Source organism: Vulpes vulpes, chromosome 12 (assembly GCF_048418805.1).
Source record: "Vulpes vulpes isolate BD-2025 chromosome 12, VulVul3, whole genome shotgun sequence".
Taxonomy (NCBI): domain Eukaryota; kingdom Metazoa; phylum Chordata; class Mammalia; order Carnivora; family Canidae; genus Vulpes; species Vulpes vulpes.
Window position 1 is genome coordinate 132,956,257 of NC_132791.1, and position 27,345 is coordinate 132,983,601.

Consider the following 27,345-nt stretch of genomic DNA (forward strand, 5'->3'; position numbering starts at 1 on the left):
CACCTTACTGCCAAAACTCAGTGCAGTTAGTGTTAGATCAGCCACAGTTGAAGAATTTAAATATTCCACAATTGGGAAATAATACTAAATTGCTTAAAATACCCTTGGTTACTTATTAAGTGATCCTTACACTAATAGCCCGTGAATCTTTTTTTAAAATTCGTTGCCTTGGCCTTTTTTTTTTTTTTTTTTTTTACAATTGGGTATCAGTGGAACATGGCTTTGGTTTTAATAAAAGTTGCAGAGGGGCACCTTAGTGGCTCAGTCGGTTAAGTGCATGCCTTCAGCTGGGGTAGTGGCCTCCAGGTCCTGGGATCGAGCCCCGAGTCAGGGCTCCCTGCTTGGCATGAAATTTGCTTCTCTCTATCTCTCCCTCGGCCCCTCCTCACCACTCATTCTCTCTCTTGCAAATAAGTAAACAAAACCTTTTTTAAAAAAACTTGCAGGAGGTGGCATTTACCAGAAATGAAATTTCCCTAATGGTTAAAAAAAGAAAAAAAAGCTTATTTGCATAACTTGTACACTTCTACCTCCCATGAGACACCAAACAAAAATAAATTTTCCAATACATTTCATGTCAGCTCTCTACAATGCAAAACTCAGTGACCCAAGACAAACTTCCTCTGAGGACATTAAAAATAAATAGTACCTTGCCTTTCCCGCTATTGCTTAGAAAAGATACTCAATCGACATCTCATAGATCAAATCTCTGGTGTCTCACTAACCTAGTTTAAAATAATTCCACAGTGATACCTGGGGGGCTCAGTGGTTGAGCATCTGCCTTCAGCTCAAGGCGTGACCCCGAGTTCCTGGGATCGAGTCCCTAATCGGGCTCCCCATAGGGAGCCCGCTTCTCCCTCTGCCTTAGTCTCTGCCTCTCTCTCTGTGTCTTTGGCTTGATAAATAAATAAAATCTTTTTTAAAATTAGGAAACATCTTCATATCTGCTTCTGCAGTGAACCCAACATTGACATCATGTTACTACGCCAGGATCTGCCCATCCATAGGGAACCACGGGATCCACAGGCGCTGCACTACCGCTGCTTTGCTCATCACTGTATTTTCACTGACTTCACATGGTGGGCATTCAATAAATATTTGTGGAAGTGAGAGAGGCAGTGAGGGAGAAAGGGCCGAAGTATAAATAGTGTCCTGAAACTCACTTTAAAATGTAACTTGGTTTTATAGCCTTTTTTTTTTTTTCTCACAAGGTAGACTTTTAGGTCACAGGTGGGAAGGGCCAAGAGTCATGTCATTCTCGATATCTGGTAAGTTTATTTTCTATCGTCTGAAAAGAAAAGATTTAAGACATTTTGAGCTATTAAGTCACTGCTGGCAACAAACCAGTGCCACCTAGTGGTCCACACAATTCTGGGCGAAATGGCCTCTGCTGTGAAGAAAAAAATAACTGAATGTTTTGCCCGTGTTTGATTTCGGGGTTATTCAGAGAACTGATTCACTTACTAAAAGACCTTTCTAGAAACAACATAACCATTGTTACCACTGTGATCTGATGAACATGAGAGGGTTTTCTGTGATCTGATGTACATGAGACAGTTTTGGTAAATTTGTTAACATTTCTCAGAGCAAGTGGTAAAACCAATGATTAAAACAAAGTAATAGGAGCAGCCCAGGCGGCTCAGCGGTTTAGTGCCACCTTCAGACCAGGGCCTGATCCTGGAGACCCAGGATTGAGTCCCAAGTCAGGCTCCCTGCATGGACCCTGCTTCTCCCTCTACATGTGTCTCTGCCTCTCTTTCTTTCTGTGTCTCTCATGAGTAAAGAAAGAAAGAAAGAAAGAAAGAAAGAAAGAAAGAAAGAAAGAAAGAAAGAAAGAAAATCTTAAAAAAAATAAAACAAAGTAATAGATCATATTCTTCATTTAAAGATCATTTTAGGGACTCCTGGGTGGCTCAGTGGTTGAGTGTCTGCCTTCGACTCAGATCACGACCCTGGGGTCCTGGGATTGAGTCCTGCATTGGGCTCCCCGCAGGAAGCTGCCTGCTTCTCCCTCTGCCTGTGTCTCTGCCTCCCTCTGTGTCTCTCATGAATAAATAACATCTTTTTAAAAAAATCTCTTTCTTTCTCTCCTCTTTCCCTGACCTTGCCTGGTCTCTGATTTACATAGCGAGAGATTTTTAAAACTGCATGCAGTATGGGGCACCTGCGTGGCTTAGTCACTGAGGCATCTGCCTTCAGCTCAGATCCTGATCCCGGGGTCCTGGAATCGAGTCCTGCATGAGGCTCCCAGCTCAGCAGAGAATCTGCTTCTCCCTCTGCCTCTGTGTGCACTCTCTCTCTCAAATAAATGAATAAGATCTTTAAAAAAAAAACTGCATGCAGAAAAAGACAGGTGTGCATTGGAATTGCTCAATAAATGTTTGCTGCTGATACACATACAGGAGCCCAGTAAGTCTTGTGGAAGGGAAGGAGAGAGGATGGGGTGCCTCCCACCTCTATGATCCTAGAACATTAGAAGCCACAGTGAATCATGAAGATTTCAAAGGCCACCTAAAATCACTGCAGTAACAATGAAAATATTCGAGTGTCCTGAGCCTTCATCAGTAAGGAAACACTCCTGCCCTAAAGATGACTGCTGGGGTGGGGATGTCCTTGTTTTTTTTAGATATTCATAATCTTTTTTTAAAGGTTATATTTATTTATTCCTGAGAGACACAGAGAGAGGCAGAGACACAGGCAAAGGGAGAAGCAGGCTCCCTGCAGGGAGCCCAATGTGGGACTCGATCCCAGGACCCTGGGGTCACACCCTGAGCCGAAGGCAGACGCTCAACCTCTGAGCCACCTGGGCATCCCCTAGATATTCATTATCTAAATCTCCACAATTATGAGTCTGGGTAGAAAAATTTCATCAAAATGTGAAAATCGTTAACCATCAACTAGCTTCCATTTAGTCCCCTTGTGAAAACTCCTTCCCACTTAACAATCACTCAGGTCTACCTCCACCTGTCACGCTGGCAGCTTGTCTCTCAGGGGATGTATGATGAAGTAAAAATACTGTCAACGACAATTTATAACAAATTAAAGTGCCAACTCTTCTGACAGAAGAAGAAATCCATCACCAAGTAGGTAAAAGTGATGGGAAAATGGCTTTAATAGTAAGTGAAGCCGTTGATGGACAGATGAGAATATGATGGAGCAAATGATGCTTCCGTTTGGAAGCATCTGTTACCACATAATCAGTTACTCCCAAATTTACTGGCTGAAAACAGCAATCACTTCGCTAGCCCCTTCATGTCTACAGTCAGGAATTCACAGGGAGCTGGGCTGGGCAATGCTGGCTCGGTCTCAGGGTCTCAGGGTCTCAGGTGGCCGCAGTGGGATACAGGCCCCCCTCCTCACACCCAGGTACTCCACCCAGGTTAACCCCTGACAGGTGTCTGATGCCCTTGGGATAAAGCCAAAGAGCGTGCACGTGCTCCACCCCGTCACCCATGCTGGCCCAGGGTGGACATCGGCCACTTTCCCTGTCCCAACAGCTGTCTCAGTTTTCGGGAACCCAACACCTGCCTTGTCGTGTCATCACCTGAGAGGCCTCCTAGCAATGTGGCTCCCTTCCTCATCCCCGCGGGAATCCAAGCCCCCCCATCAGAGCACCTCCTCCGTGGGATACAGGGATTGCTGGGGGCTGGACCTGTGACCCACACGGAGCCAATCAGCATCCTTTTCTGTGTAATTGCCACACACATTCTCCCACAAGCCTGAGCACTCAAATCTACCTCCGCCGAGAAAGACTGTATGAAACCAACACAGAGACAACCAAAGAAGAATTCACAAGAATTCACCGGAGGCAGAAGAAAGGAGATAGGAGTTTACTGAATACACCTCGAGGGAGCAGGTGCAGAACAGCAGAGGAGAGGCTGCCTGCCAGGAGGCGGCGGGCGGGGGCCAGTTTGAAAGGGAGAAGGTGAGGAGGTCTGGGGACAAATGGAATTTCCTTTTTTGGTAACTGTGCATGGTTGTAAGGAGCCCATTGGCCAGTTAGGGCTTAGGGCCATGTTGAGGTGGGTCCCTTGACAGACAAGACTGTGTTCAGCCAGGGGGTCACTGCGGGACCCTTTCTGGGTTCCATGGTTCAAGCCTGTTTGCCTAAACAGGCAAAGCCTCTACATTCCCCCCTACTGGTGGATGATAACAAATTATCTGCAGTGGCTTCTTCCTGCTGAATGTGGGGTGTAGAGATGTCCCTCCTGAGCTTCTCAGTCCATAGGGGGGGTGGTCCTGTGCAGTCATAGATCAGAGCATGGTATTACATTAACACGCAGCTAGACCATTTGGGTGAAATTCCTTGGTGGTCAGGTCTATGGGTTTGGGGAGGGGACCCTCCTGGTACGGGCTGCAATCCCTGTTGAACCATCATTCGTATATGGAATTGCTGGATTCTAGAAGAGATAAGTTGCTTTTTATGATTTTATTTATTTGAGAGAGAGAATTTGTGCACAAGCAGGGGGAGTAGCAGGGAGAGGGAGAAGCAGGCTCTCCGCTGAGTAGGGAGCCCAACGTGGGACTCGATCCCAGGACCCTGAGCTCATGACCTAAGCCTAATGCAGATGTTTTACCTACTGAGCCACCCAGGTACCCATAGAAGAGACAAGTTAAACAAAGAGATTAAAGAGAAGGGACCCCTGACTCAGGGGTCCTAAGAAGGGAAGAAGCCAAGAGAGCCATGAACAGGTTTCTTTGCAGGAAACCCATCCTTGTGTTGCATGGTCTGGAAGGAGGAAGCCCAAAGCTTACTATGAGAAAGACAAAGCTTGTCCCCCAAAGGGGTGATGATCGTAACGTGACAGCAGGACATTATGAGGGGCGGGGGTGCCAGGGTGTGGGGACAACTCCTGGTAAGGTATGATTTCTGACCAAGTACATTCAGAGAGGTCACCCTGAAGGAAAAGTTCAAAAACGAAGTCTAGGAGAAATCGTGAGTTTCGGGAGGAAAATATTCAGGGAGTTTTTCTAAGATAAAAGAGAATAATGGAATGTGAGAGAGTAGGGACAGGGACGGGCCGGATGCATGGTCCCCTAGGCCCCTGGATGTGCATCACCCAAGTGTCATTTGAAGAACAGGTGTACATCTTCGACAGGCTAGCAACTGTGGCTTGGTGGAGGGCTCCTCATCTGCAGTCAGGGGGTTCTTGATTCTGGAAAGATGGCTCCAAAGGGACAAGCCGTGAAGTTTTACACTGCTGTTGGAGGGGTCAAGAGAACTTAGTATGGCCTGGCCCAGACAGCTTCAAGTGGCTTTTTGTCCTGCAAAGAGTCTTGAGATCTATGCAATCCCCAAATGTAAGCTCTGGATGTAGGTTACCTGAGAAACACAGGTCAGGTTCTGGATCATACTGGTTTTGGTGGTTGTTAATGGTGGAGACGATTCACCCTAGGGAGAGGACATTGACAGATGACAAAATCTTCTACTCCGAGAGGTGAACCAATCATTACAGGGAAGGGAGGGATTGGCTTAAACTGTCAATGTGAATATTCATGTTAGTTAGAAGCCCTGTCCCATTTTAATGGAAATCTGGAGTCCATACACAACACTCTTGTTTTTAGAAAGCATAGGTTCCTCTGTGAGCTGCAGTCAGGATATTAAGGGCCATTCGGTTTTGGAGGGCCACCTTTTGAATTTGTGGGTGACCTCGAGATGGGTTTTATTAAAGGTGGCTGTCGTGTACTTGGCTAAAACTTCTAGTTGCAATTTTATGTCAAAAGAGGTGGCTTCTAGGACAAACACAGCAAAGGGATGAAACCATCAGGAAGCTTCTTTGGGGCACCTGGTGGCTCAGCGGGTTAAGTGTCTGCCTTCAGCTCAGGTCATGATCCTGGGGTCCTGGTATCGAGCCCTATGTCAGGCTCCCTGCTCAGCAGAGAGCCTCCTTCCCAACTCTGTCTGTCCCCCGGCTCCCCTCCATGCTCTCTCACTTTCTCTCTCAAATAAATAAATAAACCTTAAAAAAAAAAAAGCCCTCTTTGTTTGATGTTTAGCCATAACAATATCCTAATTACAAGGACTCGCTGGCAAGTGGGAGAAGACTTTTCTTTTTTCTTTCTTTTTTTTTTATTTAATTTTTTTGGAGAAGACTTTTCTAGGGAGCTATGGGCATCCCCTGGTGCATCAGTCAATCCAATCACGAAGACAGTGGGGTTACCCTTATTTCCACAAGTCCGTAGTTAACTCCATAGAGCACGGTGCGCTCTGGCTTGTAAGAGCGATTTTGTCATCCCAGCCATACAGAATTGGTCAAGGTGCTAGCTGAATTATACAGATTGTTGGAGAATCCATCCCATTTTCCAGCTGTTCAAATAATCATATCCCCATGGGGTCCTGTTATCCCCACAGAATAACAAGCATGAAGATAGTCTATACACAAGCTCCTGCGGCAACTTCTCTGAAGTTGACCTCAAGTTGTTGAGCTTTGGCAAACAACAAGCATTCGAAGACCATGAGAACTAGAATTTAACATCTGCAAAGGTGTGTTACTGAAACATAATTTTTCTCTCTAAAATTAAACCATTATTGGAGGCGCCTGGGTGGTTCAGTTGGTTGGGCATCTGCCTTCAGCTCAGGTCATGATCCCAGGGACCCAGGATGGAACCTGATATCAGGTTCCCTGTCTACTTCTCCCTCTGCTCGTGCTCTCTCTCGAATAAGTAAAGTCTTTGGGACTAAAATCTACCATTATTTTCAGAGATAACCAAATCAAGACTAATTTGTCCAAAAAACAAGTACAATTTTAATAAACTTGGCCTAATTATTTGTACAGGCTCAGCAAGAACAGTGATTACCTGTATAGATCTTTTATTTTTATTTTATTTTATTTTTTTGTATAGATCTTCTAGAATCTCCTTTGCCAGAACTTTTTATGAGGAATCTTGATCAAACTCTTAGTAGCCTCTCTAGGCCAGAAATCAAGCCAAGTACTTGCCATCAGACATGATGCCAGCAGTACAGTACCTACAGATCTGGGTGAATTCCTCTTCCCAAGGTCCTCAAAATAACCTGAGGCTCCTCCACCTGCCAGGAAGTGACATCCTTTACTCACCTGGTGAGGCTGCTGGGAACTCTGTAACCAGGTATCAGACCAACATTTTCAAGGGGCTTTATTGGCTTCATGTTTCATAAAGTCAACCTTACTTCCTAAAAGCTGTCTGGTCATATCTTAGTCTGTGCATGTCTCTCTCAAACAGGATATTTCAGTGAAAGCCTTGTAAAAATAACCAATATTTCCAAGGTTGTCCTGTTTATAAGAAGACCAGATTCTTAGCAAACTTAGGCAAACTACAACAACTGCTAGGAAAGAACACCCCCCACCCCCACTCCGGAGACTTTGTGAATTTCAGAGTGTTCAGGTAAAGAGAAAAGTAAAATGCTTCAATTTGTTCATGAAATTAATATTTTATCACATTTTTGTAAGTCATAGCTATCTTAAGAGAAAGTTTTCTTAATCTGAAAGAGCAAATACTATTAGAGAGCCACCAAAATTTCAAGCAAGAGTCACAAAAACATAATCATCTTCCTCTATTTAGTCCCATGTTACTAATTTTTATTCAGTTTGAATCCAATCTTTTAGTTAGTTCTGGAAATTCTTATCTATCTTAATTTTAATGGGTTTTTAAAAATATTAGTTTATTTATTTGAGACAGCGAGCACAAGAGAGCATGCGGAGGGGCAGAGGGAGAGAGAATCCCAAGCAGACTCCGTGCTGAGCAGGGAACCCAACGCGGGCTCGATCCCAGAACTTCAGGAACATGAGCTGACCTGAAGGCAGATGCCCAACAAACCAAGCCACCAAACCTTAGAAAGTTTTAAAGCACATGCCTATGTAGGATTATAGCTCATGAAGGACAAAACAGAAACTTTGGGTTTCCTGGGCAAAGAGGAGAGAAAACAACTTTGTTTACATTTCCTTATCAAGAGCAGACCAATCATCCAAGAAAACTGTCTTTTGAACAGAGAGAAATCAGAATTTCAATTGTACACCAATTGTACATCAATTTAAAATCCGCTCATTTTCAACCTTAGTCCATCTCCACCACATGTAAAATTCCTTTCCAAAGACTTCCCTTCACGAACCTTCTACAAACTTTCTTCTGTAGTCTGATTTTGTCCCAAGCCATTATTCTGCAAACAACCTATCTCCTTTAGGACAAAATTACCTTCTTTTACCTTCAACAAAAACATATTCCCATTCCTCATACTTTTCTTACACATGCAGAGTTGCTTCCCTTATTTTCGTCAAAGTTAATTACATTCAGGAGAATTTTAACTTTTAGAAACCTTAGTCTCCCGTGGAAACTAAGTAGTAACCAACTGTGAGTCATTATGGCAGCACTCTTTAGATGGTACATTTATAAATCAATTAAGCCCAAAGCATGTTTTCCAATACTGACATATCCTGTTTCTCTGCAACAGGAAGCCAAAAGCACAAACCTGCAAGCACTAATCGATGCTTTAGTACTCCATCCTATTTGAAAAAGACCTAAGTGTCCAACAAATTCAGTCCCAATTTTTCACTCAAGCAAGCTTTCAAGTTTCAGGTTGCCAAAGGCTCTAAAGGCTATCTTTTTTTTTTTTTTTTTTAAGATTTTGTTTATTTATTCATGATAGACACAGAGACAGAGAGAGAGAGAGAAAGAGAGGCAGAGACACAGGCAGAGGGAGAAGCAGGCTCCATGCCGGGAGCCCAACGCGGGTCTCCAGGATCATGCCCCGGGCCAAAGGCAGGCGCTAAACCGCTGAGCCACCCAGGGATCCCCTCTGAAGGCTATCTTAACGATGACCCATGAGAATACTGAGAAAGACAAGATTCACCATCATTTTAAGTCCCCTTTTTTGCTGACAAATTGTAACAGAGATCATGAGCTTAACTGACCGTCAGTAAACCTTGGTAGAATAAAATGTCTCATACTTAATGCTGATAACTCTAAAGATGGGTCTTAATTAAACCCAAATTATGTTTCACCTGGGTCCGCTTAAAATGCAATCAATTTGTTCCCCATTGTGAGTTTTCACCTGGGGCCCTGGTGGGGCAATCTGATGTGGGTGGTACAAGTCCCAGGGGATTTTCTTCTCCCTTGACTGTGATGGGAGGAGCAGCTGCCAATGGTGCTGGAAGCCCCAAGGATGCTCTAGGAGCCAGGGATGCAGGTGGCGTCCATGGTGGTGCAGACAGAGTGGGGGAGAGGCAGAAGCTCAACCGCTGAGCCACCCAGGTGCCCCAAGGATGCCTGGTTTTAAACCTCATCAGCTCCAACAGAGGAGCAGACGCCGTGTTTTCCCGCCAACAAGAGGGAATAAAACAGCGCAGGTTGGGCCGGCATAGACAGGGGACTTCCCCCAAACAAAAGGAGTTTCAGCAGCTACTCGGGAATGTTCCTTAAAGCTCCAGGCCCAAGGTAGACTAACCACAGTGGCCCCAATGATCACAGTCATGAATTAGGGAAACGAATGAGGGGAGAGCCCCTGCATCTATTAGGACGAGGAACAGCAAGCCAGCCAGTGTCCAGTATGTAAGGAAGGGGGTGCATATTTAGCCTGGTTGGCAGCCACACATATTCTGCAAGGGGCTCCTGAGTCAGGGTCCTGATTGATGACCAGGACTGCAATGAGACACTATGGGGCTGCTGACCAATGGGGAGGTGTTTCAGCGAAAGTCCAGCCGGAGGACAGCGTGAGAAGACAGCCGGACCCGATAAAGGATCAGACCTATACAAGGAGACAGACTGTTGGGGTGTCGGCGTCCCATCCCCCAGAGGGATCATGTGATTCAAGGCGACTGACTCATAGGGTGTCCCACAGCACTAGGGGGTCCCACAAGAAGAGGGCAGTGGCAAATGGCCTGGCGCTTCCCGTGGGGGCATCCCCTGGCAGCAGTGACAGCTAGACCCCCATGAGGCCCCGCTGGGTGGGAAAGAGGAGGGGGACTCACCCCTCAGTCTCGGGGGATTGTGTTCGCCTGCAGACCAAGGTGGTGGCTGGAGCCAGTTGCGGGGTACTCTGGGAGCAGACCTTCTGTCGGAGTCAGAAAGCACAGGGCAGGGGCCCTTCGTGCTCTGGGGTGCAATCTGACCTGTTCACCCTCAGACTACGGGGGGGGCCCTTGGCCTTTCTGTCCTTTGGGGGGCACTAGGGTTAGCCTCCTGAAGGGCCGAGAAGAGCAAGTTCCCTCTGAAGTGAAAAGGGGACATCCCTCACCCTCCTGGACCAGGGCAGTCTGGCTGGTTCCCGCCAGGGCTTTGGATCTTTACCCAGGAGTCACCGAGGCTGGAGGCCATCAGTCCCCCAGGCAGGACCAGAGCCGGTGCACAAGGGCAAGTCCCGAGAGACTCCCAGAGGACCCACAGAGAGCCCAGGACTGGCAAAGGCTCTGCATGTGGGGTTCCCCCAAATGTCAGGGGGCTGCAGTCTCCCTGTCTAGGCCACCAAATGTGGTACCTAAATGGGGTGCCTCTCCATGGAATGGGGGCCCCCAAATGTGGGGCAACAATCGGGTGGAAGCCAGTACTTTGGGCAGGGAATGAATTCCTGGGAAGCAGAACAAAGGAGAAAGAAGTTTACTGAATACACCTCAAGGGAGCAGGTGCAAGACAGCAGAGAAGCGGCTGCCTGCCAGGAGGTGATGGGGGTGGGGGCTGCTTTTATTTTCATTTTTAAAAATTTTTATTTATTTATTCATGAAAGATACACACACACACAGAGGCAGAGACACAGGCAGAGGGAGAAGCAGGCTCCCTGTGGGGAGCCCAATGTAGGACTCGGTTCTACCACCCCGGGATCATGCCCTGAGCCGAAGGCAGACGCTCAACCACTCAGCTATCCAGGTGCCCCAGATCTTGGTTCTTAACACTGAACAAAACCCTTCAAAATCAAACCCCCCGGGACACCTGGGTGGCTCAGGGGTTGAGCATCTGCCTTTGGCTCAGGGCGTGATGCTGGAGACCCGGGATCAAGTCCCACATCAGGCTCCCGGAGCATGGAGCCTGCTTCTCCCTCTGCCTATGTCTCTGCCTCTCTCTCTCTGTATCTCTCATGAATGAATGAATGAATAAATAAATAAATAAATCTTAAAAAAAAATCAAACCCCCCTTTATTTTGTTAACTTAAAAATAATGTAAGAAATATAAGAATATTTTCATGGTTACAATTTTTCTGGAAAAAAAGGGGGGAGGAGAGAGTAAACGGAGCGAGGACTGGTCCTACCAGACAGATTCTAACACACACTTAAAAGCTCCCAGTAACAGTTTATTATCAAAGAAGAAAGATGGAGATGACTGGAGCAAACCCCAAATACATAACCAAATACACGTGTACGCTGAGTCAACGTCAAAGACGGCATTTATAACTAGCGAGGAGGGCGCCTGGGGGGCTCAGCAGTTGAGCCTCGGCCTTCCGCTCAGGGCGTGACCCCGGGTCTTGGGATCGAGTCCCTCATTGGGCTCCCCAAAAGGAGCCTACTTCTCCCTCTGCCTCTCTCGTTCATGAATAAATAAAATCTTTTAAAAATATATTAGTGAGGAAAGGGGAACGACCCATCCATCAAATGGGACTCAGGTTAACCAGCTGGCCAGCGTCACACAGCCCCTAAGCAGTAGGAGACTGAGCCGGTCAGCTTTCTGAGCGTCTGGCCTTCTCCCTTCAGAACCTGCCCTTTTAAACGTTACTGGTGCCTGTCCTTGTGCACCTGTGTCCCAAGCCTCTGACAGGACAATACAAACAGAAGGCATCCACGAATAAGACCACGCAGGCTTGCGGGATGGGCGGGGTGGGGGACACGACTAAAAAGAATTGGAACAAAAATGTAAAACTGCTTGCTGGGGTTGCCCACCCGGACCCACGGGGCGAAGCCCAGCCGCCGGCAGCTCACAGATCCCGCAGGACCAGCAGGTGCACCACCCCGTGCCGCCCGAAGCCCCCCGGAGCGGAATCGCGCGAGTCCCAGCGGGGCCGAGGGCCTGGCCCCAATCTGTGCAGAGGAGACCCCCTCCAAAAGCGGACCTGGCCCGAGCCTGCGCAGAGGGGACCCACAGCTGGAGCTGGCCGGGTCTGCGCAGAGGGGACCCGCGAGCGTGCGCGACGCGGCGCTGCGGGATCCCATAGTCTGCGCAGTGGAGGCCCTCCCCTCCCGCAGCGGGTCCGGCCGAGTCTGCGCAGAGCGGACACGGTGGCGCGGGGCGGGGCCGCGGCGGAGGCGAGGCCGGAGGGGAGACCCGCTGGGTGCGTAGAGCCAGGGGTTCGGCGCCCGCCCCACGCCGGGAAGCAGGGTGCAGGGCAGACTCTCAGGGGCCGGCCAATTGGGAGAGGCTGGGGTCTCGAGGAAGGCGGGGAGGCCCCCACCCACGGCTCCCCGCGCGCACCGCCACGACCCTCAGCTGCCGCTCCCCCCGACCCCTGTAGGTTCCAGTTCCCTCCTAGGGGCCCGGGAGCTGCCTACCTCCAGCCCCTACCCCCCACACCGATGCAGACCACACCTCTCTCTGCCCTGCTCTGTGCCTGGAGCCTTTGCAAAACACTTGGTTCCTGGGTTCGGGGGTTACCGAGGGCCCCGATGTGGCGGGGGACACACATGTTCTCACACTTGATTGAGATATTCCTGCCCTTGGAGTTCAGAGGAGGGGGGAAGGCTTAGGCCAGTAGCGTCCTAGTAAAGGTCTGCACATCCTTTTAGGAGTAGCTTCCAAAGCCCTTTCCTCTGAGAAGCCTTCCAGAGTTGCCTCAGAGCTTCTCTTGTCTAGCTTGCGGGGCTAGTGCTCACTCACACTAACTTGTTTCACGCGTCTCCTCAGTGGGTGCATCTCCGGGTCCCTCTAGACATGGTTCTGTCTTTGGCATCACCCAGCACATAAACATCAATGTGACTTTAACAGGATTGAAATGGTTAGAAGGTGCCAACAGGTAGGCCTGGAACCATGGGGAGTGTCACAGACTGAAGAAATGATGGCCCCTGGGCTGGGTAGGGCTGCAGACGTGTTTCCCCCCATTGCTCACACAGTTCGTTTTTATTTGAATCCGTGGCCAGCATTTTAAAATGTGGAAATGGCTTTCACATCTACTCACACAAGGTGTAGATGTTAGTGTGTCTTGGAGGCTCAGACGTATCCACACAGAGCCCACATGTCTACAGGTGCACGTAGCAGGAATTAGAGGAGCTCTGCTTTCAGACTCTGCATCGAATTCCCAGATCCCCAGTTCCCACCAATCTCCACTGTCTGCCTGGCATGGAAGCAAAGTATCCCTTTGTCGTGTACCATCTAGCTTCCGTCACTTGTTCTGATGAAGTGCCTGGCCTCTGGCAGGCATGTGAGTCCTTGGTTCTCAGTGTATGTGGTGGACAGCAGGTGCCTGGGTGGCTCAGGGGTTGAACATCTGCCTTTGGCTCAGGTCGTGATCCCCGGGTCCTGGGATGGACTCCTGCATCGGGCTCCTCACAGGGAGCCTGCTTCTCCCTCTGCCTGTGTTTCTGCCTCTGTGTGTTTCTCGTGAATAAATAAATTAAATATTTTTAAAAATAGATGGTAGCTGGAGGGACATCGGGAGCAGAAGAGTCAGGGGCAAAGGGACAGCATGGGGTGAGGCCTGGCACACAGGGAAGTTAGGGGAGACGCTGGAGCACAGGTTTGCTCTTAGGTGAACTGTACACTGGGGCTACTGGTACACATTGAATTGTGCCCCGCTCCCAAACTGTGTTCCTTCCGTATATTGAAGTCCTAACCCCAGTAGCTCAGAATGTGACCCTCTTGGAAGTAGGATCATTGTAGATATAATTAGTTAAGGGGAGGAAATCCTGGAGTAGAATGGGTCGCCGATTCAGTATGACTGGTGTCCCTGTAAGAATGGGGCCATGTAAAGAGACAAAAGCAGGGAGAAGCCATGTGGACAGGGAGGCCGAGCTTGTGGTCACGCGTTTACAAAGCAAGGGATATGAGGACTGCCCGCTGCCACCAGGGCCCACAGAGGGAAGCCACCTCCAAAACTGCGAGAGTGAATTTCTCTTGGAAGCCGCCCAATCCATGTACCTTGTTACAGCAGCCCTAGGGTACATGACACAGCTCTCAGGTCCAGAGAAGCTGTTATTTCCTTGAACAGATGACTTAAACCGCCACGGTGAGTTTTTTATCATTGTTGTCGGTGAAGGCAGGATTTGAGAAAAGTCCTCCATCCAACAGCATGGAGCCAGAAAACAGATTGATTAGATTTTCCAGCAATGCATACATGAGGTTCAAAGGTTCCAGATGAAGATGGGGATGGAGAGGGCCACAGGAGGAATCTTCAGGTTTCCCAGGTATGAATAGAGGGGGGTCTGAGATGATGAGGGCATTGCTGCTCCCCTGAGTCACCTGCAGGGCTGGGTAGGCACCGAATGCTGGGCCCCTAACGCACAGCCTTGACTCAGTGGGCCTGGGATGCTGCTTGAGAACTGGCATTTCTACTAAGCTCCTGGGTGAGACTGATGTATATGGTGTGTGTACCACATTTTAGGTGGCATATGCTCCTGTGGGTCTGGCCTAGAAACCTCTAGAACACAAGCCCCCACGAGGGCAGGGACTTTGTCTCATGCACCAGGGTATTCCCACAGTCTAGAACGGTGCCTGAACACCGTAGGATCGCAATTCAGTATGTGTTCCATGAAAACTGGTCAGAAATGGACGGTAAGAAAGGAGAATAGCTGTGAGATGATGAGTTCATCTTCATCCATCTGCTTCATGATCCAGCAGGACACGGGACTAGACATGTACTGTGATTACAGACAAGTGTGGGTGAGGAGCTGGAGTTCCAGATTCAGGATTCTGCCCAGATGAAGGTGATCACGGGAGCCAGAGGTGACGGAGTTACTGAGATGTCCCAGAAAGATGGACAAGGGGCTGAGCTTCCATAACATTCCCAAAAAAAGAAGATTACAAGGAGAAATGGGTAAAGAAAGTACAGAGGTGGCCAGACCATCACACATTGTGGAAGTCAAGGGAGAAGAGAACTTCAGGGGTGATTTAGGGAAAGAGGGTCAACAGGTAACCTATTGGCTTATTGTATCATTTCTTATTGAGCACCTGCTACATCCAGGGTATGGTTCCAAAGCCAAACAGACAGAGGCCCCTGGCCCCGTGGTGTTTCTTGGGAAGCTTACCCTGTGATGGTGTGCAGCTTTCCATCCGGCAGGGGGCTTCATCCCCATGGTAGCCCCTTCTGTGGGATGCCTCAGGGAAGGATGGCCAAGGGAGACGAGGACACCGGGATTCTGATCCGGTTCTACTCCCACAGCGCATGCCCAGGGCTCCGAACCATAACCCATGGCAACACTCTTCTGCCTTAGGTACCAGTGGCATGCTCGTGATTCTGGCATCTGTGCCTTGCATTCCAGACGCTCCTCCTGGGCTCCTGACCTGCTGACCCATCATCGGCTCCCCGGACGCTGCTCCCGGAGGCCCCACAGGTGCCTCACACATGTGTCAGGTGATGTCCCCTTCACCCTGTCCTCACCTCCAACTGCGCAAATCAGACGGTTGCCCAAGCAAGAAGCATGGATGTCACCCTGACGCCTGTCCCCTCGCCCCCTCTTTTGAGGACAGCACCGGTTCCACCCATTTTGCCTCTTTAACGTTCGGACTCGATCCATCTGTGCCCACTACCCGAAGCCCACTGGGGCTGTCACCCACTCCAGGGCACATCACTGCTGGGGTCACCTGCCCCAAAACCCTACTCGCTGCCGTGACCCACCACCCATCCTGCAGAAAATGATCCAGACGGTCTTCTAAGCACCTCACTGTGCTTACACCATTCTGTGTTAACCCCTTCACGAGCTCCCCTCGGCCTTCAGGAGGAAGTGCAAACCTCTTGGTCCTCCGTGAAGGGACCAGCACTTCCCAGTTTCCCAGTCTGCCTTCCTGCAGCCTGGGCTTGGTCACGGGGTGTGTGCGTGGACGCCCGTGGCTCTACTTACCTCCTGTCCATGCTCATGCCGGAGCCTCGTGGAAAGTCTGGTTGTCTCTTGGGGCCTCTGAGGCCTCAGCTTAGAAACTTCGTCACCTGGGGGCACAGGTCCAGGTTTGCTCCCACCCTGGGGCACTGGGAGGTCATTAGTGCATTTCCACTCCTCCTCCTCCTCTGTCCTTCTCTGTCCTGCTTCTGTTACTGGATCCGCACCATTTCTCCTTTACCAGCAAGCACAAGGCTTAGATTTCGTCTGTGGACAGTGCTGGAGGGACAGCGGTTGCTGTGCTGCTTCGTTTTTTTTCTTTTAAAAACTATGTATTTATTTGAGCAAGCATGAGCCGGGGGAGGGGCAGAGGGAGAAGCAGACTCCCCGCTGAGCAGGGAGCCAAAGCGGGACTCAACCCCAGGACCTGAGACCATGACCTGAGCTGAGGGCAGACACTTCACCCACTGAGACCTCCAGGCACCCCGAGGCCTTTCTCCACGCCCAACAGGCTCTCACGACCCTTGAGCCAGCCAGGTGCCCCCGATAACCTCATTTTAACCTAAGTGCCTCTTTAAAGACCCGCTCTCCAAATACAGTCACGTTCTGAGGGACCAGGAGTTAGGATGAAGGCAGATGAGTTTTGTGGGGGATACAGAGCAACCTTGAGAAGTCATTCAACCTGAGTCTCAGCTTTCTACTCTGTGCAAAGGGGCTAAATCGTACCTGCACATGGGGGTGGGGGTGACCTCCCAGTAACATGCCTCATCCATGGCGGGAGCAGGTAAGGACTTGATATCCGCCTATGTCACTGATTAGAACAGTGACAAAAGGCAGCAGCATCTTCAATGTGACTGAATATCCCAGAATTTAAAAACCCACCCACGGAACAGGTTAAGCAGAGCAGGAAAAAATGTTTTGTAAACACCTCTATGTGCCAGGTTCTTGGTATCCTGTCCATGTGGAAGCAGAGAGAGAAAGAAGTCCTTAGCACCGGGGTTGCTGGGTGCACCTCACAGTTCCCCATGGCTGCCCGGAGCCCCCTGACCGAATCCCCACGGAGAGGCCAGGGGAAAGGGGTGGTGTGTTCACAGGCCTGGCCCCCTTGCTTTGGTGCCCCCCATGTCCCCAGGACGGATGCAGGCTCCTGCTATAGCTGCTCCCAGCCAGGCCCATGGTATCTTTGCTCTCCCGGGCAGTGTTCCCCAGGGCACCCCCAAATGGACTCCCACACACGCTCCATCTCAAGGGCTGTTTCCCAGGGACTGCAAGCTAAGAAAACGAGGCATCAGGGAAGCAGAGTAAAGAGATAAAGAGATGTTAGGCATGGGAAGTGAATGAACACTGTTGGTTTTAAGTCATCAATTCGTAAAGAAGCTGCAAATCCCCACCTGCCCAGCTCCTTCACCTCGTGCATCTGGATGCATCAGTATGTTCATGTTTCCCTCCATCAAATTCCACATGGAGGTGGAGGTGGAGGTGGAGGAGCAAGGGACACGAGGTTACGTGCTGGGGTGCGTATCCTGGCAGGACGCTGCTGTGGGGGCACAGGGAACTGGAGGTGTAGCCCAGGCTTGGGCCTCAGGATATGGGGGGTCAGCAAGGAAGAAGGGGCAGGGAGGACAGAAGAAGGAAAGTCTCCACGCAGAATGTGCAGCATGTGGGAAGGCCAGGAAAGGTGAGGGGGACAGTCTGTGTAAGGACTTTATGAGGGGTGCCAGGGGGGCTCAATCGGTGAAGCATCTGCCCTTGTCTCAGATCATGACATCAGGGTCCTGGGGTCAAGTCCCACATCGTCGGGCTCCCTGCTCAGTGGGGGGTCTGCTTCTCCCTCTGCCCCTCCCCCTGCTTGTGTGCTCTCTCAATTTCTTTCTCAAATAAATAAGTAAAATCTTAAAAAAAAAAAAAAAAAGATGTAAACTGAATTCTAGAATTAAAATTACAATGTCTGAGATGAAAAATGAGGATAGAACCTACCAAAGTGAAACAGATAAAAATACTTAGGAAAAAAAAAAGGATGACAGGAGCATCAGTGAGCTGTGAGACCACTTCAATCAACCAAATATATGTGTGATTACAGTCTTGGGGGAAAAAAGAGGAAAACGGAAAAATACTTGAAGCAATCGGTACTGATGGTTTTCTGAATCCGGTGAAAACAACAGGTAGAAAACACATGAAGAAAAATACACCAACGTGCTGATCAAAACCAGATTGGTTGAATCCAGTAATATGTACATGGGCAGCATAATTGGCTGCGACATGGAATTTCATTTTAGAAACGAGGACTAAGGACGCCTGAGTGGCTCCGCGGTTGAGCGGTTGATCATCTGCCTTTGGCCCAGATCATAATCCCAGGTTTAGGGATCGAGTCTCACATTGCGCTCCCTGCAGGGACCCTGCTTCTCCCTCTGCCTGTGTCTCTGCCTCGCTCTGTGTCTCTCATGAATAAATAAATAAAATATTTTTTTAAAAAAAGAAAGAAACAACTAAAATTTAAAAGTAGAGGAAAGTATTGGATTTTCGGGAGATTGTGCAGAATAGAATCTGAAGGAAGAACTTTCTGTGATAGATCCCGGGACACATCGCATTCCGCAACCTCACTGTAAACCCGCTAGTTAGACTTGACAAAGAAACAGCCTAGGAACAGTAATTAGACCCCACATCCGCTTACACTGGCTCCTTAGCAGCACTAACATAGACGGAATAATAATAATAGTAATAGACGGAATAATAATAGTAATAACGTAGGCAGAAGGTTTAAGATAAAACACAGCCCATAACGATCAGCGCAGAGGCTAAGACGCAATCTGTATTCTATGACGACGGCTCTGGAGCTTGCGAGAAAGCATCCCTAAGTCGGGGTGAATCGGAAGAAATGTAAAATGGGTGAAGAAGAAAAAGAAGCTGCACCTATTGGGCGCCTACTACATACAAAGCACTTTACCGAGGAGGACACAGAAACTCAAGGAGTGACCGAGATAATCTTGGGGTCCTGGGATCGAGTCCCACATCAGGTTCTCTGCTCAGCGAGGAGTCTGCTTCTCCCTCTCCCTCTGCATATCCCCCTCAAATAAATAAATAAAATCTTTAAATTAAAAAAAAAAGGGATCCCTGGGTGGCGCAGTGGTTTGGCGCCTGCCTTTGGCCCAGGGCGTGATCCTGGAGACCCGGGATCAAATCCCACGTCAGGCTACCGGTGCATGGAGCCTGCTCTGCCTCTCTCTCTCTCTGTGTGTGACTATCATAAATTAAAAAAAAAAAAAAACAGCAGCAGCAGCAGCAGCCATTTTAGAGCTTATTTAGAGGATTCTCCTGAGCAGATGGACAAATCCATCCGAGGAGAACACCAGCCCGTGATGAGACGAAGTCTCGCAACAAGAACATGGAGTCCCAGCAGATGTGTCTGAGACCAGCTCGCATGGAGGACAGACGTGTCCAAGAGCAGAATAATGTGTAAAAGAAGGAAGAAAAGAGATAAAGAAGCAAAGGTGGTAACAAAAGACTCTGAGGATGGCACGGGGGAGCTATTACTGGATCTGTTCTCATCTCTCTCCTGGTGCTGGAAGTGGCAGGTGCCTCAGGTGCCCCACGGCAGCCCGCACCTGAGTACACGGCTGCCACTGCACAGAGACCTTTGGTTCACAGCTTCAACCTTTTCCCCATCCCCGTGTCACACAAGGGGATGCCACAGGTAACACACAACTTTCACACCACCGTCACCCTTTGGAGGTGATCAAGGATCGGCAGAGAAAAGCCAAAGGCAGCTTTCGGTTCACTGAGTGTCCAGTTCATCACTCGTGGCCTCTTGCTCATGGAAACCATTTGTCTGCTAAGCTCTGAGTGGCTGACCCTGGGGTAGACGCCCTTCCACAAGGTCAGCCCCATCCCCGGGGAGCGAGACACAAGCAGGTGCCACAAAGGGTGTCTGCGGTCTCTTGACCCCGATGAGGAGGGCAGAAGAAGGCTTTAGGTCACAATGAGAGTGCCTTGCGCATGGTGGATGCTGTGATGCTGGAGGGGGTGAGGCCCCTCTGGCGCCAGGTGTCTGTGGAGCCTCAACGTGGGAGTCCCACCCCAAGGTGGAATCATCACATTGGGAGGGTTGCTGCCCGGCATGAACATCTCTATGATGCAGAGTCTCTGGGCCCCGCTGAAGACCTCCAAGGTCACATGCACTGCCCCCCCCCGCCCGAGGCTCCCCAACATGGGAGTCAGTGGACTGGGATGTGGATTATAGTTCCACTCGGCCCAAAGCCCCTTCCTCTGCACCCTTGCCCCACAGTTTAAAGCCAGCAGGTCAAGGGTGTAGCAGTGCTCTGCTCCCTACTTGGTGATTTGCGGGGGATCTGCCCAGGAGCTGTCCCAGACTCTCCCCACTCTGAGGCATAACCAACCCCCTTCTGTGCAAAAGGCCTCAAACAGTCAAGTCACCAGGCCAGCCCTCCTACCCCACAGCCTCGGAGGGCGTCGCCTTCCCCACCGGAGTCCATCCATTCTCACCATAACTAAGTTAGAATTCGACAGCGAAGTATTCAGCAGCTGTCCGAACCGGCCAGGATGGCAGCTGGGAGTGCCTGTGGAGTGGTGGAAAGCAGCCTATCCTGGATGTGGAAGGCAGACTCCTGAGCCTCTGGCTGGCTGTGGCCAGCCCCCCGACCCCTCCTTCCCCACAGGTCCAGGACCCCCACACCACGGGCTAGGGCCTTGTGTGGTGGGGCTCCTACCTTGTGGTCCGGAGGCAAGGCAGTGGCCGCAAGCAGGTGGCTATCTGGAGACATGGTGGGTGCCAGACGCCATAGGAGTTGGGTCCACGCTGCCTGCAAAGCGATTTACAAACAAGGACACATGAGTGTTCCAGCCGCGCCGCTGCTGACACAGGGGAGGCTGGAGTGGCTGCAGAGTCCTCTGAGCAATCCTGGGGCTGGAGACGAGGATGTGGGAGAGAGTGGGGAGGGCCTAAGCCAGGTCTGGGGCTCATGGAGAGGCTTCACCTGCCCATGGGTTACCGCCCCCAGCCCTCCTCCTCTCTCGGAGCTCTGGGAGCCTTTGGGGGCACGGCCCACCATCAGATGCTCAGTTCCCACCAGCCTTCTGGGGCTCAGACCTGCTCCCTCTGTCCTGGGGCCTCTTGGGGCCCCCAGGGTCCGTGCACAGGTGCTAACACGTCACAGCGCTCAGCAAGTGGCAGGACTCTGTGCATCCCCGGGCTCTCCTGGGGCTCCTCCTTCCCGGAGGCTCTTGGGTGCATGCCCAGGCAGATGGCTCCGACAGAGATTCACCCCAAATGTCGAGGCACGCCACAAGGGAGTGGTTATTGCTGCTTACCAGGTTAGTGTCTTTCCAAGGTCAAAGTTTGCTTTGAGAAGTGAGGGAGAGGACCCGGGGGGGGGGGGTGGGGGGGGTGGGGAGGTGGTTCTGAGGACAGGGTTCAGGTGGCCTATGAGTTCCCCAAGGTCACGTGCATATTTTTCTAGGCAGAGCCTTCCTGAGTCTCGGGGATCCCTCACCTAACAAGCTTAGGAACCTGCCTTGGGGAAGCACATGATGAATCTGAGGAGTAATGACAGTAAACACTAGCCCTAAAATCTCAGCAATAAGGGGGTTGGAAAAAACAAAACAAAACCGGACGTGTTAATGCACCAGGAAAACTGGGATGAGGAAAACGTGCACAGACAGAGCTACCAAAGTTCCCGAGGGCTTTCTCAGAGTCTTGAGGGAGGCCCTTGAGAGTGTGAGGTCTGGTTTTTGTAGCTCTAGACCTACGGGAATCCATAATTCTTTTCCTCGATGGAATTCTGCTTACACAAACATGTGACTAGTGCTCACGGTGACAGGCAGATTCTGACAGCCAGAGATGGAGGGGGAAGGAAAAGCTCCAAGTCCCCTTGAGAAGAGTGGGTGCAAGGCGGGGGAGGGGCAGGGGACGTGGTCACAGGGGGTGTGAACTGTGTGTCCAGTAGAGAGACTGTCTGTCGTCCACCAGAGCACCAAGGGTGCATGTGGATATCACGCATGTGAACACGGGACTGCAAGTCAGAGGGACGGGTGACACCCAGGTTTTGTGTTGCAGAGGCACAGTCGGGCAGGTGAGCTTCAAGGTCAGCAACAAGCAAAAGCACGCCCTGCACGTGTCATCACCGTACGGGCGTGGGGGAACAGGGGGTTGAGAATCACCCCACCAGGGGCCTGAGTGCCAGACCAGAGCACAGATGGAAGGATGAGGCCTACCGCCAGGTGTCCACGTGACGGCACTCCGCTCAGGCCCAGGCTCTGAACCCGGGGGGAGCACAGCGGGCTTCAGAATAAACCTGCTGAACAGGTTTGGCCATGAGAGGTTACATTTCAGAGGCCGTTATATGAATCTATTATAGTCAAATCCACGTAGTAAAAATAAAAGCTGTGTGCAGGGTACAGGTGGGGCAGCAGCGAATCTGCCTGTTGGGACCCAGCACGGGGCTGGGGCAGGCTGCAGGCCCTACCAGCTGTATGTGCACCAACAGGCACCCCACCCATCCGGTCACCCCTACCTCCCCGCCCCACCCACATCGTCACCCCACTGCCCCACCTCGCCCACGCGGTCACCACCACCACCCTATTGGCACACCTCTGTCAGTCAAAAATCAATCAGCTGGGCACGTCAAACAGGTGGACTTTATGGTACATAAACAGTACCCCCCTTAAGCAGCTTATGCTCCTCGGCAAGGCTGTGAAACCCGACACGGAGACTGCATGGCCGCATGCCGGCACCTAGCACACACTCAGGGAACGCGAGGCACTGGTGACTGGTCAGAAAGGGGCTGAGAGCAGAGTGCTCCAGGTGCGCCTGGCAGTCCAGGCCCACGGGGTTGCCTCAACCCCGCAGCTCATGGAGTCCAAAACCCCTCCCTTCATGGTAAGAGCAGGCAGGGGCCCCCAGGTGCCAGCCACCACTTGGCACCTCAGACACGTGGGCACATGGAGACCCCAGGATGTTTCCTCGGAGAAGCAGCAGCTTGTGGGAGAACACGGAACACATGGTAGAGACGACGAGGACCCCTGGGCTGTGGGCAAGCCAGGTGGAGGCTCTGGGTGGCGCAGCCTGAGCCCATGGGCAAGCCGGCCCAGCACGGAGGCCCCGGAGAGAGCAGCATCACGGCTCCCCCGCTCCCCTCACCCACCAGCCCCTCGGGGCTCTGAGGCCCCGCAGAGTCCTGGCCAGGGCCTGTCTGTCTCCTCCATCCTGCACCCTCTGCAGAACGAGGCGGTCTGGCAGGACGGGGTATCCCCGGGACTTCCCACTCTTCAGCAACACCACCATCATCTAAGGAAACCGGGAGCACGTCTGCAGGACTGTGAAGCTAGGAGGAGCCCATCGATGGATCCCAGGGCCACACAGTTAGGGAACAGGGGGCGTCGTCTCCACCTCAACCTAACACTGCAGGGGCACACATTCACGCATCTGCTGTGCCACCCTTGGGTGGCGTTGGGATCATGTGCCTGCACGTTTCCTGGAAAGTGACGATCTGGGCTACAAGGTGGCTACTGACCCCAGAGCGACGGGATCCACCCAGGGGGGCAGCAGGCAGGGAGCGCCAAGGGGTACAGAGGGAATATTAAGGCCTGAAACAGCTTTTACGATTTAACCCGGTATCGAAACTTCACCAACAGCTCCTAAAAGCGTCCATCCTTTCCAGCCACTGCATTACACCGGGGAGAAGGGGGTCTGTCCACACATGGGATGTGCAAGCTACGGGCACAGCAAGTCCGCACGGAGCCCCTCGCCGGCTGCCATCACTCTGCGCAGTGGACACTCTGGTGCCGGAGCAGGTGGGAGCTGCGGCTGAATGTCTTCCGGCACTGCTGACACTCGTACGGCTTCTCGCCCGTGTGGATTCGCTGGTGGAGGAGCAGCTGGGAGTGCTGGCCGAATGTCTTCTCACAGTCAGTACATTCATAAGGCTTCTCCCCAACATGGATCTTCTGGTGGAGCAGCAGCTCCGAGCTGTCCCAGAAGGTTCTCGCACATTCGCTGCACTGGTGGGGCTTCTCTCCAGTGTGGATCCTCTGGTGGACGGTGAGGTGTGAGGTCCGCCTAAACGCCTTTCCACACTCGAAGCACTCGTAGGGTTTCTCCCCGGTATGGATCCGCTCGTGCCTCAGGAGCTCCGAGTTGCCCCGGAAGGCCTTCCCACACTCCTTACACACGTAGGGTTTCTCGCCAGTGTGAATGCGAATGTGCCTAATGATCTCGGAATTCTGGCCGAAAGTCTTGCCACACTCATTGCACTCGTAGGGTTTGTCCCCAGTGTGAATCCTCTGGTGCCGGATGAGCTCGGAGCTCTGCCCGAAGCCCTTCCCGCACTCGTTACACAGATAGGGCTTCTCCCCAGTGTGGATCTTCTGGTGCCTGATGAGGCCCGAGCTGTGCTTGAAGGCTTTGCCACACTCAGTGCACTCGTGGTACCTCTCCTCCGTGTGGATGCGCTGGTGCTGGATGAGCTGCGAGCTCACCCGGAAGGTCTTTCCGCACTCGTTGCACTCATAGGGCTTCTCGCCCGTGTGGATCCTCTGGTGCAGGATAAGCGCTGAGTTCTGGCTGAAGGCCTTGCCGCACTCCTCGCACTTGTATGGCCTCTCCCCCGTGTGGATCCTGTGATGGTGGATGAGGTGCGAGCTCTGGATGAAGGCCTTGCCACACTCGCTACAGGCAAAGGGCTTCTCCCCCGCGTGAATCCTCAGGTGCCGTCGCAGGCTGGAGTTGGTCCCAAACGTCTTTCCACACTCTTTGCACTCGAAGGGCTTCTCTCCGCTGTGAACCCTCAGGTGCTGAATCAGATGCGAGTTCTGGTTGAAGGCCTTGCCGCACTCTTTGCACCTGTGAGGCTTCTCCCCCACAGGAGCTCTCTGCGTACGGGGAGACTCCACATTCTCCATGGGGTTATGGTGGGAGGTGGCAAAGGCAGGGACAGCCTCAGCTGGGAGGTTGGCCTGAGGCGTGAGCAGGGGTGCCCCAAGGCTACAGGTGCGCTCCCGCTCCCCACACTCCCCGTACTTCTCGCCTGGGGGGGGCCTCTGAAAGACAATGGGCCCTGGTGCAAGGCCCCTACCCCGAGGGGACAACTGCCCCGTGCTCCTGTCAGTGGACCTTCTCGAGTGCCTGTCCACCGTGTCTTCTGCACAGGCCACTTCGAACTCCTGTCCCTGGCAAACCACCCAGGGAAGTGTCTCCAATCCTGTCGCACGTGGCTCGGGTTCCTCAGAAACTTCTTCCTTGGGGATTACCTCCGTGCTCTCGGTCCCCATGTCACAATCTGAAATGACAGAGGGCAGCGTGTGAAGTGGCTACATGGCACGTGACCAGAATAGAGCTAGGGTACTCTGGAGGGCAGGTGCCCATCAGTTGCCTGCCCAAGCGGTCCCAGGGTCTGGTGAGATGACAGGATGCTGCCAAAGAAGGGACCTGGGGTGATGGCGGGCACGCCAGACAAAAGGCAAACCCCGTCCAAGAAGGGTGACAGGATCATCGGAGGAAGAGACTTTTTTAAAAAGATTTTATTTATTTATTCATGGGAGATACACAGAGTGGCATAGACACAGGCAGAGGGAGAAGCAGGCTCCTTTTGGGGAGCCTGATGTGGGACTCGATCCCAGGACCCCAGGATCACGACCTGAGCTGAAAGCAGATGCTCAACCACTGAGCCCCCCAGGCCTCCCCAGAGGAAGAGACTTAAGGAGGGAGATGGGATACGGATGGGGAGAGACACTGGTGAAAGTTGCAGAATACGGGTGATGAGCTGGCAGAGGGCCTGGGGTGGTAGAAAGCATGAACAGGGTGTGCACGGCCAGGACAGGCCCAGAGAAGAGGCAACACGACAAGCAGAGCAGTACCCGGGGTGGAGCGAGGAACCCCTACTGCGCACAGCCCCGGGGCGCTCACCAGGCTATGGGCCAGGGCGCTGTATCCACAGGTCCGACCATCCAAAGGTCCCCACAGTGGAGCCCAAGCAGAACCACATGTCAGGCCTCTGGGCTCCCCTCTGTGTGGGTGACACAGTGCCGGCCTCAGGGTGCCCCGGGTCCGCTCTACCCCCCACAGATGGAAGGGCTGCCCCCGCCCCGTGAGAAGCCCCAAGACTGGTCACTTTCCAGGCTCCCTTCAGTGCCGCTGACCTGCCTCCTCCTTCCCCAGGACCAACCCCTTGAAACGTCCTGTGTGGGGCTAGCTCTTGCTCTGTCTCAGTACTTCCGGTCTGCGCTCACCTTTCTCCAAGTCAGTCCCAGCATCACCTTGTGAAACGTCCAAACGTATCCTGGTGTTTTCACGCCTGTCATGTCTCTGTATGCCTTTCCTCTTGGTGACTTTTCTTACGTTTTCTAACCTGTTATTCTTATTATGTGGCAACAGGACTTATTTTTTACAGACTGGTTTTATAAACGATCTCTACAGAATTTTCTTCATCCTTTTTGGATCCCAAAGCCTACACTTTTTCTAAAATTCTGAAAGGCTGTGGCAAAAAGTCTTTTAGTTGTCACCGATGTCCTTTCTTCGACACCTCATTAGCAACAGAATAATGAATTTATTTAGTGTAACAAGGAGCCTAGCTAGAGAAAAACATTCCTCAGCCTTCTCTGTGGCTGGCTTTGGCCACATGAGATGGTAAAGTGCAGATCAAAGAGCGTGGGACTTCTGGGAAGTCTCCTCAGGGGCGAGGAGATGCCTTGCTTCACTCTTTTCCACACTGTGCCCTGGGCGACAGGTGATGGGCAGGGTGCCACCTTGGACTGTGAGCACACAGGACACTCCAGACCCTATGATGGGGCCAGAGCTGGAAGGACCCTGATGACTCCACAGAGCTGCCATCCTGATCCTGGAATGCCTGCCTCTGGACACACACCCCTTTTTTTTAAGAATTTATATTTATTTATTCATGAGAGACACAGAGAGAGAAAAGCAGAGACACAAGCAGAGGGAGAAGCAGGCTCCCTGGAGGGAGCTCAATGCGGGACTGAATCCCAGGACCCCAGGTTACCGGCCTGAGCCAAAGTCAGATACTTCATCAACTGAACCACCCAGGCACCTCTGGACTTTTTTTTTTTTTTAAGATTTTTATTTATTTATGAGAGAGAGAGAGAGACAGGCAGAGACACAGGCAGAGGGAGGAGAAGGTCCATGCGAGCAGGCTCCATGCAGGGAGCCTGACGTGGGACTTGATCTTGGGTCTCCAGGATCAGGCCCTGGGCTGAAGGTGGCGCTAAACTGCTGAGCCACCCAGGCTGCCCTGGCCTTTTTTTTTAATGTGTGAGAAATATGCTTTTGCCTTGCTTAAGCCGTTGCGGTTTTTTGTCTTGTTTTTATGAAGCCAAACCGATTCCTAATTAGTACCCTGGCCCAGGGTGCAGTGATCCCTGTCACAGAAGTGAGGTCCCAGCACTAGGACAATGAGCC

At 51.6% G+C, this 27,345-nt stretch overlaps 1 protein-coding gene across 6 annotated transcripts in view; it reads right to left on the bottom strand.

Annotated features, from left to right (window-relative positions):
- The window catches only part of ZFP3 (ZFP3 zinc finger protein), an 87,371-nt gene that overhangs the window by 53,839 nt on the left and 6,187 nt on the right, over positions 1-27,345 (bottom strand). Inside the window, exons 2-6 of one of the 6 annotated variants that reach the window (XR_011995879.1) lie at positions 23,447-25,210; positions 20,645-20,737; positions 20,421-20,494; positions 15,945-16,030; positions 13,984-14,876 (exon numbers count right to left, since the gene is read on the bottom strand). Coding sequence is in view for 1 of the 6 variants with exons in the window: in XM_072730015.1 (XP_072586116.1) it covers positions 23,691-25,202 (1,512 nt within the window). In the remaining 5 variants the exon portion in view is untranslated. Of the gene's footprint in view, positions 1-12,989; positions 16,031-20,420; positions 20,522-20,644; positions 20,738-22,552; positions 25,211-27,345 lie in introns of those variants that run through there. The other 5 variants (XR_011995878.1, XR_011995874.1, XR_011995875.1 and 2 more) reach the window with 5 other exon arrangements.